Source organism: Nanorana parkeri, unplaced genomic scaffold (assembly GCF_000935625.1).
Source record: "Nanorana parkeri isolate BGI_ZX_2015 unplaced genomic scaffold, ASM93562v1 scaffold20, whole genome shotgun sequence".
In the NCBI taxonomy this organism is placed as follows: Eukaryota; Metazoa; Chordata; class Amphibia; order Anura; family Dicroglossidae; genus Nanorana; species Nanorana parkeri.
The window spans coordinates 312,210-331,046 of record NW_017306288.1 but is presented as its reverse complement, the minus strand read 5'-3'; the positions used below and the strand labels follow the sequence as shown (position 1 = coordinate 331,046).

The 18,837-nt window shown below is 42.1% G+C and overlaps 1 protein-coding gene across 2 annotated transcripts in view; it reads left to right on the top strand.

Moving 5' to 3' along the window:
- PRKCH (protein kinase C eta) overlaps positions 1-18,837 on the top strand; it is a 154,133-nt gene that overhangs the window by 69,775 nt on the left and 65,521 nt on the right. For both annotated transcript variants that reach the window (XM_018562752.1, XM_018562744.1), the window contains 3 exons: positions 3,298-3,361; positions 9,045-9,195; positions 11,816-11,850. In XM_018562752.1, the coding sequence (XP_018418254.1) occupies positions 3,298-3,361; positions 9,045-9,195; positions 11,816-11,850 (250 nt within the window). The remainder of the gene's footprint in view (positions 1-3,297; positions 3,362-9,044; positions 9,196-11,815; positions 11,851-18,837) is intronic.

Here is an 18,837-nt window from a genome sequence, read left to right as displayed (position 1 = left end):
GCAAGCTCCGGAGAGAGCATAGTAGAGACTAGAGAGAGCTGGGTGAGGAGGTGTTTTCTGGCTTCCCCCACCAGCTCCCTCTAGTGTCTACTGTGTAGTAGTGCCGGCTCTAAGAGCCGGCCATCAGGCATAGCGGACCGGCCCAAACACAATCAGATTGATTGTGTTTGGCCCGGCCCACCAGGCAAGTGCCCGGTTTGCCCTATGGCCAGTCCGGCCCTGCCTCTGAAACATGTAAACCCGTGGAATACTTGGGGGCAGAAGACTCTGGTTTAACATCAATACTCCAGCTCGTCTTTGTTCATGATTTCGTTTACCCATCCTTGTTAGATGCCTGTGTTTCTACAGTTGTTTGTAAGTACAGCCCTAGCTGTGTGTCTTCTTTTTTATTAAATTCTGTTTTACACTATCGAGGCGCTCCTTTTTGCTTTATGTTTTCCATACTGAGCTTTGGGTCACGGGAGGACGATAGTTTGTGTCCTGCCATGACCCTGGGGAGAACTATGGGGAAAAGCACTGACCCCATAGTTCTCCTTTTAGGTACTTTTAGTCTCATCCACACACAATTCTTTCTGCTATCACTAATGTTACGCTTATTTAATGTAGCAAACTTTAGCAGCTAGTTATAGTGTCTTACTCTACTGTAATCAAATAAGAAGTCAAATCTGATTGGCTGCTATGGATTTCACTATTTTATATAATCCTGATGTTTCTCAGACTCTAGCTGGCTGTACACTTTACAATCTGATGATACAATCTTCTTTAGATCTACCCTCCACTATGAAGTACAAAGGTCCTGACTGAATACAGATTGTAATAAGAGAGTGTAGCTGTAGGCTGCTGCACATAAACGTCTGATTTTGGGAAGATTCAACAAATATTCAGTGAAATATTCCATGAGCCAGTAAAATATTGTGGAATTATTTGAAGAAAGACAAACAGTTGACGTGCAGTAAATGGGAGTACTTGCTTCAATTTTTTCCAGTTTGCTAAATGAACATTTGCGCTAACATTCTATAACTAAAATGACCGTTTGTAGACAATGCTTTAACAAACAGTGTAGACCTCAAATCTTTGTCATATATTGAAAAGAAAATGTATGCTACATTTCTGATGTCCAGGCACACCCTGCACATACCTGTGTTCTGCAGTCACAATATTTCAGCTATTGTTATCTGCAATACTCTGTGTTAGCCATTTTATGTTGGCAAGCTCTATTCAAACTAATAACATGTACAGAGCAGGTTGTTGGAAGGGCTTGTGTAGTGGAGAATTGTACCTTGTTAGCCATTGATTAATGCAGACAGTTTGGAGTTTAAGTAATACCCCGTAAGCTCCCTAATAAGGTTTTGTCCCATCTGAAAATGCACATAAAATGGTCTCCATCGATAGCGGTCATGTCACATGTCATCCGGCATCCGAGCAGTCTCAAATCGGTGGTAATTTTCTTGCGGGACTGATTGCTACTCCCATCTACCCTATGACTTGCAAAGCTAGGCATTACTGCACAGGTGTGGGGTTTAAGAGTGACATTGACAGAGGAGAACTACACAGAAATCAGTACTTGAATCACTCCACAATGGCGCTGGCTTTAGTGGTTGGGAGGGTGTTAGGGTTGGGGAGGGCGGCCTTCAGTGTTCAGTGGGGTAAAAAAGTATTTATTTATTTAAAACTGCCCATTGAAGTAATTCCTCTTTTGTTGAGCGAAAATTCCCTCTTGGTCAACTGTGTACATTGTAAGGATTTTAACAAACTTTGTTGCAGATTCCTACCTAAGCTTTCCAGCACATCCTTTCCAGACTGATCCCTGAATGGGAGGGTCGGGGTTCATTATAATCAGCTGGTGGACTTTGTGTTGTAATGAGTTAAGATGCAGTGTCTGCATCCCTTTAGAAGTAATGAACCCTTAGGGCCTGTTCACATGAGTTTCAGGTCCTGATCAGGTCCGGATCTGCAGACGCGGTGCTACTGATGCAGTGCATTTTGGCAGCGTTTTTGATGCGTTCCAGTAAGCTGGAGTGGGGCTGTTAGTATGTTAGCTGCAGTCCTTTGCGTTTTGGACGCGTTTGCGTTTCCTGTCGTACAAAATGTGACATGCAGTATTTTTCTGTCGTAACCTGAACGGACTGCGCACGTGAGAACTGTAGCCCATAAAACACATAGGGATACATTGGGATGCATTTTGAGTGCAGGAGCGTACGGATCAGGACAGCACACAAAACGGACGTCCTGTGAACAGGCACTTACGGAGTACCTCAACAAAAAGGATGCCTAAAATTTTACTTGTATCTTAGTGCAGACTTCTGCCAACATCAGTCAGCCAATCACAGTCAGCCAATCACAGAAGAAATTACATATTTGGGGGTGTTATGAACACCAACTATGTACAGAAAACCTCCAGGTTACCATATTGCATTGAATTTTTTTGACAGCGAGCCAGATTCACACCATTTTCCTGACCAGATCTATAAAGTGCTGCATTGTGTTTAGACTCATTTTTTTATGCGTTCCAGTGTGTACCGATGCGTTTCTTTTCTTTTTTTTTTTTTTTTAGCTTAAAATTGGCTTTCAGGTGCATTCCAGTGTATTTGCATGCAGGTTTGATGTGTTTACATGCGTTTCCAGACCAGAAAAAAATAGTGCATGCAGCATTTTTTTGCCCACACTGGAACGGACTGCACTGGTGTGAACAGAGCCCAGAAATACTGCAGGAATACAATGGGATGGATTACAGGTGCGGACAAAAACTGTCTGAACATGGTGTGAACAAGCCCTTAGCAGCTGCAGTTTTAATGGAGAGTTAATCTTTAACATTACATTACAAAATGGCTTGAGGAGCAATTATATATGCTATAATCTTTATTTATATATATATATGCTATATGATTTTTTTTTATTCATTTTTCATATTTTTTTAAAGCAGAGCTTCCCTTTAAAATAGTCAGTTCAGTGTTTTTGTAGCAGTCACTAGCTGGGTTTACTTTTCTTTAAGCTGTTAAAGGTGAAAGCTTTCAGGATGCCTTAGATTCCTTCTTCTGGTTTCGCAAAATTCATATAGAATAAAGACTAAAAGAGGGATCTAAGGCATTCTGAAAGCTTGCATCTTTAATAACATAAATTGGCCCATAAAGGGGCATCATATAAGCTCCAAACATTCCGAAGTTTATTATGCGGTTTATACCATGTAGACATTAGACTGCAAAGGAAAATAGGAGATGTCTGTATACATTGTAAGCAGCAGGCAATTAACAGTAATGTGTATATAAACATTTGTTTGATTATTTGTTTTTTTTATAGATTGACTTGGAACCTGAAGGCAAAGTGTTTATTGCGATCACCCTTATAGGGAGCTTTACAGAAGGTAAGAAAATTTTGAATCATTTGGATGTCTAACACAAACACTTGTGTCATATATTCTGGGACACTCCGAAGTTTTGATCCATCTCTGGAACAAGGGCCTTTACAGTTTTGGCAACTTCCACTTAAATGTGTTAAAGACCAATGGGTACAGCAAGTTTCTTTTTTTACAAAGTTTTTGCAAAGATTTCAGCAAGCTTGTATGAGGCCATCTTCTGCTTTTTTTCTCTCCAGAAGAGAGACCATCATCTCTGTTAAGGCAATGCAAAGTGTCAGCATCAATTTCCTGGAATGAAATTCTGGTTCAAAGGTGACAAAATCATTTAAATACTGGTGTCTGTGCAGTGTTCACAAATGTCTGACAGACCAGGCCCTGCTGCAGCCTCCTGACTTGTGGTTTGCTAAAACGTTGTAGTCTGATCACTGCAGGAGAGGAGACTGAAGAAATGCTTCCTCCTGCCTGCAGCAGATTGATGGCATCATTTCACCCTATGCAAAGTGACTTGGCTGGAGCCCAAGAGCTGCTTTTATTGATAAAATGTAGAGATATTATGAAACATTGCACTGTTTTTGTACACCGATCAGTCATAACAATATGACCACTTGCCTAATATTGAGTAGGTGCCCCTTTTGCCGTCAAAACAGCCCTGATCTGTCATGTATGGACTCCACTATACCTCTAAAGGTATGCTGTGATATCCGGCACCAGTAGCAGATCCTTTAAGTCCTGTAAGTTACGAGGTGGGACCTCTATGGATCGGACTTTTTTTTCCAGCACATCACACAGATTCTCAGTTGGATTTAGATCTGGAGAATTTGGAGGCCAAGTCAACACCTCAAACTCGTTGTTGTGTTCCTTGAACCATTCTTGAACTATTTTTGCAGTGTGGCAGGGCACATTATCCTGCTGAAAGAGGCCACTGCCATCAGGGAATACGATTTCCATGAAGTGGTGTACTTTGGTTAGAAACAATGTTTAGGCCGGTGGTCAAAGTAACATCCACATGATAGGCATGACCCAAGGTTTCTCAGCAGAACATTGCCCATAGCCCCACACTGCCTCTGCCAACTTGCCTTCTTCCCATAGTGCATAATGTTATGGCTGATCTTTGCATATTGTGCCAGGATTCAATTCATGCAGATTTACATCAAAGGCCAATTTAAATGACAGCAGGAGATAGGCACATCCCTCAATGGATCAAGGACAATCCTTTTCACAATTTAAATACTTACTGCCTATTGTTTAATTTGAACTTGACATGCATGTTTTAACCCTAATGAGAAGAGTGATTTTTATTAGTTCTTGTTCCCTAAACTTACTTTACTCATGAAAAACTGTCATTAGCACAGGAAGGGAGGGGGAATCCCCCAACATATTACAGTCCGCAATAAAAACTTAAAAAACATTTTAAATCTTCCCTTCTCTGTTAAAACTAAAATTGTTTTGGTTGGACTTTTCCTTTAAGCCAAAGTTCTAATGAAGATCCATATACCAGCATATGAATATTGTGTCAAGAAAGTTGCCGAAAGATATTTAATTTATAAGAATGGATGAGAAACCACTTCATGCCATGTAAATACTAGATCAGTTGTAAGGGAGGGGTGTGGTTCACAGATGGGTTATTGTCTTAAATATTGTGAAGAACGCAGGTTTTCTCACTTGTAAATGATAATAGCTATTATATTCATGTTTGACATTGTAAAACATTATGTAAGGTCTTGACTTTCTCGCTGCGGGGTTATTTATCTTGTGTGTTTGTGGGAAGGGCACACAGGCTGTGGTGTAGAACATCACAGTGTCAGGAGAAGGCAGGAATAGTGCAGCTACAAAAGATTTTATGTCCTATGAAAGACTCAATAAGAGTGGCCTATGGTGTTGATAATAGAATTCCAGCTCTGGTCCAGTCTTAGCCGTACTGAACTTCATGTATGCCATCATATTGGTCTTCCAGACACTTGTTCATGTCCATTTTAGATGGCTTAACCATGGAATATACAGGTGAAACTCGAATAATTAGAATATCGTGCAAAGTTCATTTATTTCACTAATGCAACTTAAAAGGTGAAACTAATATATGAGATAGACTCATTACATGCAAAGCAAGATAATTCAAGCCGTGATTTGTCATAATTGTGATGATTATCGCTTACAGCTCATGAAAACCCCAAGAACCCCAAATCCACAACCTCAAAAAAGTAGATTATTACATGCAATCAATAAAACAAGGATTGTACATAGAACAATATCGGACCTCTGAAAAGTACAAGCATGCATATGTACTCAGTACTGGGTTTGGGCCCCTTTTGCAGCACTTACTGCAATTACTTTTGCACGATATTCTAATTATTCGAGTTTCACCTGTATTTGACCACCCATGAAATGGTCAAACTCTCATAAGTGCACACGTCAGTGGAATCAATTGTATGATTGATGGCCACATCGATGAGTGTATGCAGCTCTCATACAGTTTCTCCTTCAGTTCCAACTAGGCAGTATCTAATCAGGTATCTTTTGGCCTTAAGAGTAGGTGATGGTCCACACAGAGACAGATTATCAGCAAATGTATTTACAAGGAACTTGCTGTGTTTCCTGTGTGCTCATTTAATAGGTGACAGCGTTAGCGTTGGGTCAATTTTAATGTAATTTTTGATTTTACAACTTTGTACGCTGTTGGCTTGTATTTTTTTTTAATTGTTTGTATAAAATCTATAACAAGCCTTTAAAGGGACTTAAATGCTTAAGGTGACACTAAACTCAGGAGTTGAACCTTAAAAATACATTCAAGTAACTTAACTATTAAAAAATTTACTTTATTTGTGTATCACTTAAATCATCCCTGAATTGGTGCTGACGCTGTCCTTCTCCCTTCTGGAGGGTGTCTAAGTTTGTTCCCCATGGTCCCTGTGTGTGTTGTATGCAGGAACCTGCATTAGGTGGCAAGATCAACCGGTATTTGTGAGACTTTGCAGTTAACTATAAGTGCTTCTGTTTTTACAGTTTTAAGTGCTTCAGCATATTTTTGGGAAGCCAACACTCCACTTTAATCATAGCATTGTTTATAACATATATAAAGCTGTTAATAGTGAGCTATGGTATAAGAGGGTTCTTTGCATTCTGTGTTCTGTAATATACAGCTTTTTGGCCTCTTCCTGTGTTGAGCACTGACCACAAGTTCACAGCATAATGTGCAATGCTGATATTCTAGCTTACACTGTTTTTCTGGGAGACTCATATTTTACAGTGATATAAAAAGCCACATACAGCATACGTTGTGATCAGCCAACCACAATGTGCATGTCACTCTTTACACACATGGCCCGCAGACTGAAGAGACGGCCATTTTTTTTGGCTAGGTCAATATTGCTGGTTACGGTTCCCTGAAGGCCAATGACGTCACCGAGGTGTAAGTGAAAAGGGTTCTGTGATGTGGCATGTTGTTTGTAAATTCATAGCTGGAGAGCATAGTTTAGGTACAATAAAAACCACAAGCCAAGGGCAAATACTTCTATTTGGTTTATGGTTCATGTCTTTCATGGGCCAGCATATTTATACACTTTCCTGATTTGTTTAATTGGTAAACAATGAATTAAAGTCAATTTAATCTAAAAGAATCAAACATTTATATTCGCAATTAGAATATAATCCTATGTATCTCGTCACAATTGTTTGTGCTTTTCTGTATTAAACTTCCCATTGTATGAAAAGCAGCCTTAAAATAAAGTTTTCTAAAGTGCCTGTGGGTGCCTCCCTAAATGGAACTCCCACTACAGAAGGGTATATAGATATGAAGCTTAGACCAATCAGGAAATCTAATCCTAATCTTTTCTGACAAATCACATTTCTGAATATCCGAATTCTGATCCAAGCCTCATTAAATGAACTCTACATGCACATATTTAAACGAGGAGAATCTCAGCCTGCCCTTAACAGAATCAGATTCACTCAGCAATTGGTTTGGTGCATTGAATTGTTGCTGACACTGTCCTTCCTTCTGGAGGGTGGCTACTTTTGTTCCCCATGGTCCCTGTGTGCGTTGTAAAGTAGCCACCGCTCCAAGCTCACTCCTGTGATGGACTACAATCTCAATACAAATTAGTAAACTAAACATGAGAATGTAGTCCATCACGGGAGTGAGCTTGGAGTGGTGACTACTTTACAACACACACCAGGACTATGGGGAATAAAAGTAACCACCCTCCAGAAGGAAGGACAGTGTCGGCACCAATTCAGAGATGATTTGAGGATCTACAGCCGAGTGACACACAAATAAGCTACATTTGTGTTAATAGTTAATAATTAATTGTGTTAATAATGAATGCATTTTGTAAGATGTAAGTTTAGTGTAACTTTAACCTACTAGCATGTGTTTGAAGTGTGGAAGGAAACTGAAGTACATAGTGGAAACCCACACAAGCTCAGGCAGAACATGAAACCTCCATGCAGATAGTGTCAAAACCCTATTGGGTCTAATTTCTTTTTTTTTTCTTGCAAATCTGTACACAGTTGCTAAATGTAAATGTGAAAATAGATTAAATACTTACCAGACTATAAACTTTCATTCTTTTATACTTTTGCTATATAAACTCCTAGTACCTCACTATGAATGAACATTTCACTTATTGATCTATTATAAGCATTCACTATTGTAGTCATTATTGTATATTCATTGTTACGTAGACAATTCTCCTTCATTACCAGCAAATTATGAGACACATTGTTACGTTTGTATTTATTGTTGAAATTGCTACATATACTTTACTTTATCTTTTAACTTTATATAAACCAACTGGCTCAAGGGGTGGATGGCTCCAGGGGCCATCAGTGTACACACTGCGCCCGGTGCCGCTTAGCCGTCCGCGGCTTCTTTCCCCCTCTCTCTTTCTCCCATGCTGCTGCGGCTCGGCCTGGCCAGCTGAGTACGCGGTTTGCTCCCAGACCTACCACCATCGACCCCTGGAGCCATCCACCCCTTGAGCCAGTTGGTTTTCCAAGGACCGTGCATTTTAATGCCAGAGGATCCACAGACACACCAGCTGTCTCCTAAACAGTGAGTCTATTATCTTTTGCACACACTAATAGACACTAGCATCCCCAGGGTAGTAGCGCTCCTAAAAGTTCATTTATATATTGCTGTACAGGGTTCCTCTCCCTGTGTTAAGGAGCTTGCACACCGACCGCCCCAGTTCTTAAGTCCTCAACACAGTGACTATCCATCAGTTGTGCGCTTATCCACTGTTCTAGCTCTTTTTGCCACACTACTCTGGACCAGCTTTCTGATGATGGCACTAGCCTACCATGCCCTCATGTTGTATGTCAGCGTGGTCGCTTGTAGTCTCAACCAGGGGGATAGTGCAGGAGCACAGTTGAGAGGCCCCATAACAGAAAGAGCCTGAACACATTTGGGAGACCTCTTAACAGCAAAAGCCTGAACAAGAACCTTCTTAGCAACAAGACTAGTTAATGAAAGCAGCAGCTTTAAAAATAAAAGAAGTAAAACTGTTAAAATTACCCGTGTAAAAGGGATATGAGAATTTAATGATTGTGTTTAGCTCCACTTTAGTAATTCCTATATATAATATAGCATTAGTCCCATAAATATATAATAGGTGCCTGTAGATAAGTATGATGTAGCGGTAAAGTGGATCATGTGCCACCTTTTAATGTTAAAATGTGACTCCAATTTTAGGAACAATGCGTGATGGGCGGCTTCTGAGGCACTTTACAAGGAAACGGCAGAGAGCCATGAGGCGGAGGGTGCACCAGGTGAATGGACACAAGTTTATGGCAACTTACCTGCGACAACCAACCTACTGTTCCCACTGCAAAGATTTCATCTGGTAAGGCATATATACGCATGTAGAATCAGTGTGTGCTGGGAAAAAGCATTTAGATGAGAGATCAGCATGTAATTATATTTATAATCATACAGTGACTTCATTTTTCATTGTCTTTCATTGTCTTTACTTGTAAGCTGTTATAACATGGGCACTGCCCTGCATGTGCATGTAGAATTACTAAATTATGTAACTTTGGTCCCCGTGTCTGAAACGGCCTCATATGATTGTCTGTTAGTTCTGTGACACACTTACATTGGGGAGGGGGGTTGCTCTAGGCACTGAAACTGGGGGACTGGAAGGGTTATCTAGAAAACCAGCCCAGGCCTTGGGTTTTTTTTTGCCCCCTGATATGTGAGACCCTTCTGTGGTTGTACAAAAATCAGGATGAAAAAGACCTACAGGTACTCTGTTTATCTAAAGTCAATTGGACAAAGTTAGGAATGGTTAAAACCCCATACAGAGGTTCAGCAGGGGCACACTACATTAACAACCTAACCTATCCTACTCTGTCCAAAACTACATTTATAAAAATTAATAAAGTAATTTTCTGGGGTAGACAATGTGTGGTATCTTTGAAATGCCCAATTGTTTTTTATATGCTTATATGAATGTTTACCTCTACAGCTAGGCATGGAAGGGGAACTTCCCACGACATCACCGCGTCCTGATCCTGGTGATTCCTCGCAGCCTGATTCGGCCAGTGAGGATGAGGCCGCGTCTACGCTCCTGGTTCAGGAACGTGAGACGGTTTCTGCGCTAGTCCGCGCTGTTAGGGAGACTCTAAAAATTGAAGACGTTGCCAGCACTTCCGCGCTGCCGCACGTGCAGTTTGGAACGCATAAGAGTAGACGTTCCGCCAAGGTGTTTCCTTACATCTCCTTTTTTGATGAATTCATTTATAAGGAGTGGAAACGGCCTTCCAAGTCATTTGCGGTTCCGAAACGGTTCTCAGTTCGCTATCCCTTTGAGGAGGACTTTGTATCTAAGTGGTCTTCACTACCGGTGGTGGACCCGCCGGTCTCTCGTTTAAACAAGGCCACGGTTATCCCGGTGGAGGATTCTCCATCCTTTAAGGATCCTTCCGATAGGAAGGCTGAGGCGCTTTTGCGGTCCCTGTACTCTGTCGCGGGCGCTCTCATGCGTCCGGTCTTGGCTTCGGCCTTAGTCACTCAGACTCTGACTGAGTGGGCAAAAATTTTACATCAGGGTCTTGCGGAGGAGAACGTCTCCCCCGCCTTTGTGGAATTGGCGGACCAGTTGGTGCTGGGCCTGCGTTATGTCTGTAATTCGGCTTTGGATGCGGCGGTGCTTGTCTTGTCTTTTTAGTTATGTGCCTAGCGTCCTACTCCTGCAGGTGGCGATATACCCTACCATTCAGGATCTACAATCTGTTGCCCTGTGTCCTTCAATGAACGGAGAGAAAAGGATTTTACGGTGAGTACAAAAATCCTATTTTACTGACTTTCCTTAAGTGCTTTTTACTTATACTTCATACATATTAGGCAGTATTAAATGTTACAGTGATTACATAAGGAAGCTGCCTTCATAAAGAGTTCGTAAAGAGCACACCAATGATCTTTGACATTCGGGTTGTCTGTCACTGGGCATCCATCCTGCCATTGTTACCATAATGCAAAAGGGGGGTTGGACTGAGCCTGGCCAAATGCTATTAAAGGGACTTTCCAATACCTATTGACAGAATGCTAGAACAGAATGTTCAGGACAACAAATTAAATTTAAGTGTGCACATATTCTATATTTTCTCTTTTAAGAAACAACAATGCCTGCAGGGTCAATACTTTCTTTGAATGGTTCCCCTGAGCATATCCCCCACTCCGAAGAACACAGATTAGTTGGCCTGGGAGATATGAATCAAAATGTGTTGGTTGTTTTTGTGCCTGGCTTCCTGGCTTTGTGTGTGTGTGTGTGTTTACATGCTGCACACAAAGAAACATACAGTATATATAGAAATCTATAACTCTGCTCACCTCATTGGTTGATATATTATTTGTAGAACCATGCCCTAGCTTCTGTATTTTTACATTTTGTTTCTATTAAAAAAAGCAATTTTTCACAAGAACTTTCCATATAGGGGATTCCATCGCTATGCAAGCCTAATGCCACACTGCCCCTTCTCTTTAACCCCCTTCTATCCCCGATTTATAGGAGTGCCTGTCCAACTCTGTCTTAGGGTCTGCTCTATACCCTGCGCTAAATGCTCTGCCTTGCACAGATTTTGCACTGAAACAGCCCTTTGCTACTTTTTTTGTATGGAGGAATAGAAACATCCAATAGTCACATAGATTGATAAGGTTTTAGGGGTTGGGAGGTTTAAGTTAGGGCAAAGCTGCTACCTTGCCTTATGCCCCATTTGGCTTTAATCCATCTCTGCGCCAAACCACTGCACACCACTAGTAACTCCAGTTCTCTCAGTACAGAAGAGCTGGTCACCTCACCAGCAAGTCTGTTTTAAATGGTTAGGTTCCTGGAACTTGCCTGTACGTAGTGAAGAAAAATCACTTGAGAAGTATTTGCTGGTTGTACTATTCTGACTGTTCTTGCATAGATGTGAGCTCTTGGTGACGGAACATTAACAACTTTCTATTTTTGTTCATTACAGGGGAGTGTTTGGCAAGCAGGGGTACCAGTGTCAAGGTAAGGTTATCTGATGGGTGTGGGTTAATGGCAGATATAGTCACTAATTTACTTTCTGCAAGACTTGGAAATGCTTATATGTAAAAAATATAAAGCCGCAAGATGTTTAAATACAACCCTGACTGTCCCCCCAGAAGGCAGTTAGTGAAATAAGGAGGGACAAAAGCAAAGAGTGGAAGTGTTCTATCCCAAGTACTGTCCTACCATGGGGTGTTATACCTATATCTATAGGTTGAACCCGATGGACTTGTGCCTTTTCAACCTGACTAACTATGTAACTATTTACAGACATCATTAGGGCCTGTGTCGGCAAATGCAGCTCGCTTCCAGGTGCATTTCAACCTGACAAGTATTTCTTCCCTGTTGGTGAAATCTCATTTTGGGAAATCACTCAAAGATTAAACTGACTCCTTTATCCAAAGTGGCAGGACTGCAAATGTGGTTGTTGTACAGAAGAAAAAATTCTGCCTGATGGTTATTAAAGTTGCAGTCCTGAAAGATGAATGTGAAGTAAAGTTTTTATTAAAAAATCTGATTTAAAGTAGTATTAAACTCTAAAACCTTTTTTCAATAATGAATTCAGATCAAAGAAATATACGTCGCTCAGCAAAGTATTTCTTTAAAATTTTGCCCAAGCAAGTACAGTCACCATGTATCCAGACAGCTTCAACTCTCTCAGCTGTGCTTCCCTGAACTTCCCGTTCGGTACAAGGTCAGAGGACAGCGCAGTCTCCAACAACTGTACATCTACTTGGTTGGAGAAGGAGGGAGGAAGGGGAGCAGGAAAGTGGCTTGCGTTGCCTGTGTGCTTGTAGAGACGCACACATCTTATTAGCACACACAGGGGTGGCTCCATAGGACTCTGCAAGGGAAAGGAGCCACCCTAACAGGATATCAGGTCCAGTACTCGGGGGACCGGCTGATTTTGCAGGAAACTAAAACTTTTAAACATCAAGAAGCAGCTTCCATTATAAGTGATTTCATCGGCATTTGAAATACCTTTAAAAACATTTTAACTTTAATATCACTTTACTGATTAATTTTAGCTTAAGTACCTGAATCTGTCTCAGTATTAGGGTCTGTGATCGTATCACGCAAACTGAGATAAGGGAGCCATTCAGGCCCTGGTGCATGTGCTGGCAGGGATCATGTTGACAGGAGGAGAGGGCAGACTGGCCAGATCTGATGACATTTCAATGTGTTGCTGCTCCTTTATTGTCCAATCTGCAGGATATTGGCGGGGAGGAGATACCACTTTATGCCTTTAAGCCTTTCATCAAAATATTCTTGATCTAACCACTTTGCATTCAAAAATTATTTTCACACATGTTTTTAGGGTTAAGTGCTCGTTTTTCTCTAGGTTTAAAAATTAGAAAGTTATGCTCGATCCTCCATGCCGGCCAGCAGTCACAGCACTCCGTCCAGTCTCTCTTCTGCGCGCCACCATTGGTATGTCCCTTGGTGTTCTCACGTCCAATGCACTGTGAGGGGTATTTATCAAAACTGGAGCAGACAGAACCTGGAGCAGCTGTACATAGCAACCAATCAGCTTCTTTCTTTCATTTTCAAATCTCAACTGAACAAACTGAAGGGAGGAGCTGATTGGTTGCCCTGGGTAACTGCTCCAGGTTCTGCCTGCTCCAGTTTTGATAAATTCCCCTCTGTGTATGGAACGTGATGACTCACATGAACTTAGACCACTCAAGGGAAGGAAAAGAGAGATAGGTGGAAGGGACTGATCTAAGAGCAAGTCAACTTGGAAGATTGGTTGAGTATAACTTTATTTTTGAACCTAGACAAAAGTGCAGGTTGTTTTTTTGTTTGTTTTTTAAAATAATTCTAATTTAAAATATAGCTGCAAGCAGCAATAAAGGTGGCCAAGCATTAGAGCCGGTTATAGCACATAAGAAGATATTGTAGTTAGAGACATAAATAGCAATGTTATGTATTCAAAATAGACCCGTATATCTTTTTTCCAAATTCAAAATGTCCGCTGACCTTGATGACCTTTGGAACCCATATTGTCTTTGGCAGTTATGATGTTGAGTTATCATATGTATAACATGTTTAACATACTGCAATAGTGATAGAAATGCACGTTTTTGCAATTTGCTGCAATGTTAAAAGTGAGCGGCTTGTGGCGGCCATATTGATTTTGGGATCGGGCCTGGTTTTACAACCGTGGCAGTAGAGTTGGCCCTGGACATATGTGCAACGTTTTAAGTTATTCTGATGAATGGTTTCAGAGTTTAAGGTGTTTGGAGAATATTGCACAATCCAAAATGGCGGCAAAACCATGTGACCAAAAGAGATATAATGAACACATGTGGCAACAGAGCATAGCAGAGCACAGCAAGTTGTACATCTGTAGCTTTAGCGGTTCAGGTTTCTGAATAGTTTACAAAAAGCGTCACAAAAACCAAGATGGCTGCCACATCATGTGACCTATGACCTTTATACAGTAATAAGCTCTGCAGAGCATAGGGCTGTAGCATTGCGCAAAGTTTCATGAGTTTTTGACTAACAGTGCACCTTTTACAGGCATTTGAAAAAAGCGGCGGAATAATAATAATAATAATAATTTAAAAAAAAATAACATTAAAAATAATAATAAAAATAATAATAATCAGCACAATAACAATAGGTGTCCTTGCAACTCTGTTGCTTGGCCACCTAAAAATAAAATCTCCAGGTTGTGAATGATGCAGAAACGAGCCCTGTACTAAAAGAAAATGAAGTGATCTCTGGAGTTAGTTTCATAGTACAAGGAAGTTACCAGCCTGTATCTGTCGGTCAAAGATCATACATAATGCAAATGTTGTAGTCTGTATGTTTCTACCAATGTATCTCTCTGTCTATCGAGCTAGATAATCCAGCTGACTGTTGACAACGGGTAAACACTTTTTTTGTTTTCTGCACAAGATATCCTAGGAGCTTATTATACAGAAGAAGGGCTCTTTAAACAAGTGGCTGAGCCCACAATTTGTGAAGTCCTGTGTGGTTTCCCCCACCACGGTGCTGCATATAGCCTAACAGAGAAGTCAATGGCTGTGCAAGGTTTAGAGTTGCCACCTTTTTTTCAAGTGAAACCCCGAACACTCTAGCACCCCACAGCAATTTTTTCGGAAAAGTTATACAGGAGAGAGAGCGAGAGGAGAGACAGCCAGGAGAGAGAGCGAGAGGAGAGACAGTCAGGAGAGAGGAGGAGAGACACAGCCAGGAGAGAGAGCGAGAGGAGAGACGACCAGGAGAGAGCGAGAGGAGAGACGGCCAGGAGAGAGAGCGAGAGGAGAGACGGCCAGGAGAGAGCGAGAGGAGCGATGGCCAGGAGAGAGCGAGAGGAGAGACGGCCAGGAGAGAGAGCGAGAGGAGAGACGGCCAGGGGAGAGAGAGCGAGGAGAGGCGGCCAGGAGAGAGAGATGGCTAGGGGGGAGAGAGGAGAGGCAGCCAGGTGGGAGAGGGGAGAGACAGCCAGGGGGGAGAGGGGAGAGACAGCCAGGAGAGGCAGCAAGGGGGGAGAGTGAGCGTGGTTGGTCCTATCTTCCTGCCATGTGACGTCTTGTGTCCAGGTTTCAGCTGACCTGAACGTGCACAGCCATACAGCATGCATGCCCGAGCAGAAATCTGCACCTGGGTTGGACAGGCACAGGTGCTGCTTGTAGCCATGTACAGCCGCCTGTACATCTCTGACAGGACACAGCTGCAAGCCAACCTGAACTTGCACATCTATAAAGGTACGGATGCATGCCCTCGGGCACAGAGCGTCTGCATTCCTCCTGGGCACAGGTTTCTGCACGGACGCTGTACGGCTGTCCAAGTGAATGAGCCCTAAAGTATCATTGATACTGCGTGTCAGCAGAAAGATTTGTCCTACAGCAGCCAATCCGATTCCTGCTTTCATCCTCCCATGCTGTAAAGAAGGAGCCTGAAGGCTGTGAGCCAGCACTGATTATCTAGAACAGATACTTCAATAAATGAGGTGCTTTGTGTTGGTGATTAGAAATCAAACCGATATCAATGTCATCCACGCACTCAGCAGTTTGGCTGACAGTGGGAACAATTCTGCATTTATGCCTCAAAGTTTTAGATTCCAATGGTTCCAATTTCATTTGTGTGACTGGAATTATCAGATAATCTCAATAATTCCATTAGCTACTTAGTGTAGACTTGTACTCTGCAGTTATTCACATGTTAACTGGCCCCGTGTAATCCAGACACAAAAAGTGCAACTCCTCAGAGACAGTTTTGCATTTAAAGTTATAGAAAAAAAAAAGTGTTATCATTCAAATAAATCTCAGCCAAATTCTTTAACGCTCAGCTCCAGTTAAACCGCTAAATGTACGATCAATAAAACACATATGAGAGCTTTTTAAACTTCCAACGTTTGTTTAGTTGTCCATCCTGCCCTGAGATTTACACAGCTCTGTCACACAGCACACCCCTGTTTGGCAGGAAAGATCATCTGATTTTTCTATGCTGCAGTCAAAAGAGAACTATAGGGTAACCTTTTTTCCCCCATAGTTCTCTTCAGGGTCACGGGAGGGCATATATTAACCTCCTACCGTGACCCAAAACTCAGTAAATAGCTCTCTATTGCCCGCTATATACGGAGATCACCGCAGCCGGGACGGATCCCGACAGTGCTGTCGAAATCTATCCCTGCAGGAAGTGGTGACTGACGGTCACTGCTCTCTGCAGGGAGATGATCGGGAAGTGAGCGATCAGTGGTATGTGTTCGTTTACTTCCCGATCAATAGAGCCGACGTGTGACAGTTTCATTGTCACAGGTCGGCTTGGATTATGGGGATGAGTGTTTTTCACTCACCCCATAATTCTCCTCTAAGTATAAGTTTCAGGTCCCTCCCACAGCCTGTGATTGGACAGTGAAAGGAGAGGCAGTGGACTAATGAGTTAATCTCTGCCGCTCTGTTCTTTCCTCCTATCCGCATGCTACCTGCACAGCTGCAGAGCTGATTTGCTCCTCGTGCTGCTCCCATCCTCAGTCTAGGCTCTGCTGTACAGGGACTGCAAGAGACTCGTACTGAGTCAGATTAAAGGAGAACTATGGGGTTAAGGCTTTTCCCCATAGTTCTCCTAAGGGTAACGGTAGGACACAAACTAGTGTCCTCCCGTCACCCTAGGCTCAGTATACCGCGAGCTATAGCTCGTGGTATACTGAGACGCCGCAGCCGGAACGGATCCCGACAATTTTGCCTATCTAGAGTCAGAGCCAGCTGTAACCGCCCCTCCCCCGTCCGTTCCGCCAGTCAGCGCTGGAGGATCAGAGTGGGGAGAGGGGGGAATCCTTGCAGAGAGCCGTGAGTGACAGTCACGCCTCTCTGCACGGATAGATCGAGAAGTGAGCGAGCGACGTTATGTGTTCGCTCACTTCACGATCTACTGAGCCGACCTGTGACAGTCTCATTGTCACAGGTCGGCTCAGATTTATGAGGGCTGAGTGAAAATCACTCGCCTCATAGTTCTCCTTTTAAGGGACTTGCACTGTGCAATTTAAAAAAAATTTTTTATGTCTATTATTGAATGCTGAGTTGCATTCATTTGTGATTTTATATCGTCTACAGTTCGGCTTTATTGTCTCACCTTTTGTATCCTTCCAAAGTCTGTAACATGATCATTTCCTCTTATTTCTGTGTTACAGCAATAAACTTACCATTATTTAATGGTTTGGTGATGAATTGATAACCCCATCATGAACTCCCATTTCATCTAATCTACACTACATTGTACACATATAAGCGGGTTTTAAATAAAGCTGTACATTTCGAAAAATGAGAGCTGCCACTGCTGACCCTAACATTGTGCATGCTCCTTTGCTGTCATCCCAAGCCTCTATTAACATTCCCCTGGGTCACTTACCTTGAACAAGTATGCAACAAGGTCTAGACCAGAGGTAGCCAAACTCAGCCCCCCCCCCGCTGGCTGTGGTTGAACTACAAATCCCATGAGGCATTGCAAGATTCTCACAGCCACAGACATGACTCCCGGAGAGAGAGATGCATCATGGGATTTGTAGTTTCACCACAGCTGGAGGGCCGGAGTTTGGCTAACCCTGGGTCTAGACCAATAGCTCTTCATTACAGGTCCTCTTTAATAACACACAAAATTAGATATCTGCTTCATTCACCATTTTTTTTTCTATGCTGCCAAAAGTTGCTTTGTGATTGGTTGATATAGATAACTGCACACCAGTGACCTTTGCTTTGGTATTAAATGGGTCCCCCAAAGGAGATTGTCCTGTAGGGCAAGCTGGCCAACACATCTTGGGTCAAGAAAATGCTTTTCTCAATAAACCCTGAGAGGTTTTCTAAGGTATGAAACTTTCCCCTTGCTGAATGGATGTGGTTTCTGCGTTTGCATCATGGAAACTGCACCAAACTGAAGGCATTGTAAAGAAGAGACAATATACCGTATATAAAGTGCATTTTTCAAGCTGACCTGTCATCTCCGCAGGAAACCACACTAGTGTATGTATGAGAACATTGACTTTCTTGCAGTTTTCCTTCTTTCTCTGTACAATTGAAAGTCACTTTTTGTGACAAAATGCATCTAAAAGTTTTAGATGTAAAAAAAGTGACCAATTTAATGTAAACAATATGTATTTTAGTTGTATTTACCATATTTAGGTATATAGTTATTATACATGTATAGGGAGCAGCACAGTGATAGGTTAATTGCACAGTGGGCCCGGGGTGTTCTCCGTTCATGGGCTTCCCTGCCAGTTTCCAGGGATCACACATACAGGTCAGACATTTCCTGATTCCAGATACAGGGAAGTGTGTATTCATATTGTATCGGATCGTTTGAATGTCTTAAAGTGACCCTGTCATTGTAGTAAAGATCTTCAACGCAGCCATACCCGTAAAAGTGAAATAATACTTAGACTTCAATCAATTACTCCACTCATCCACCCCCCCCCCCCCCCCCCCCCCCCCTTCTTTTGTTTCTTTTTTTTTTTTCTTTTATATA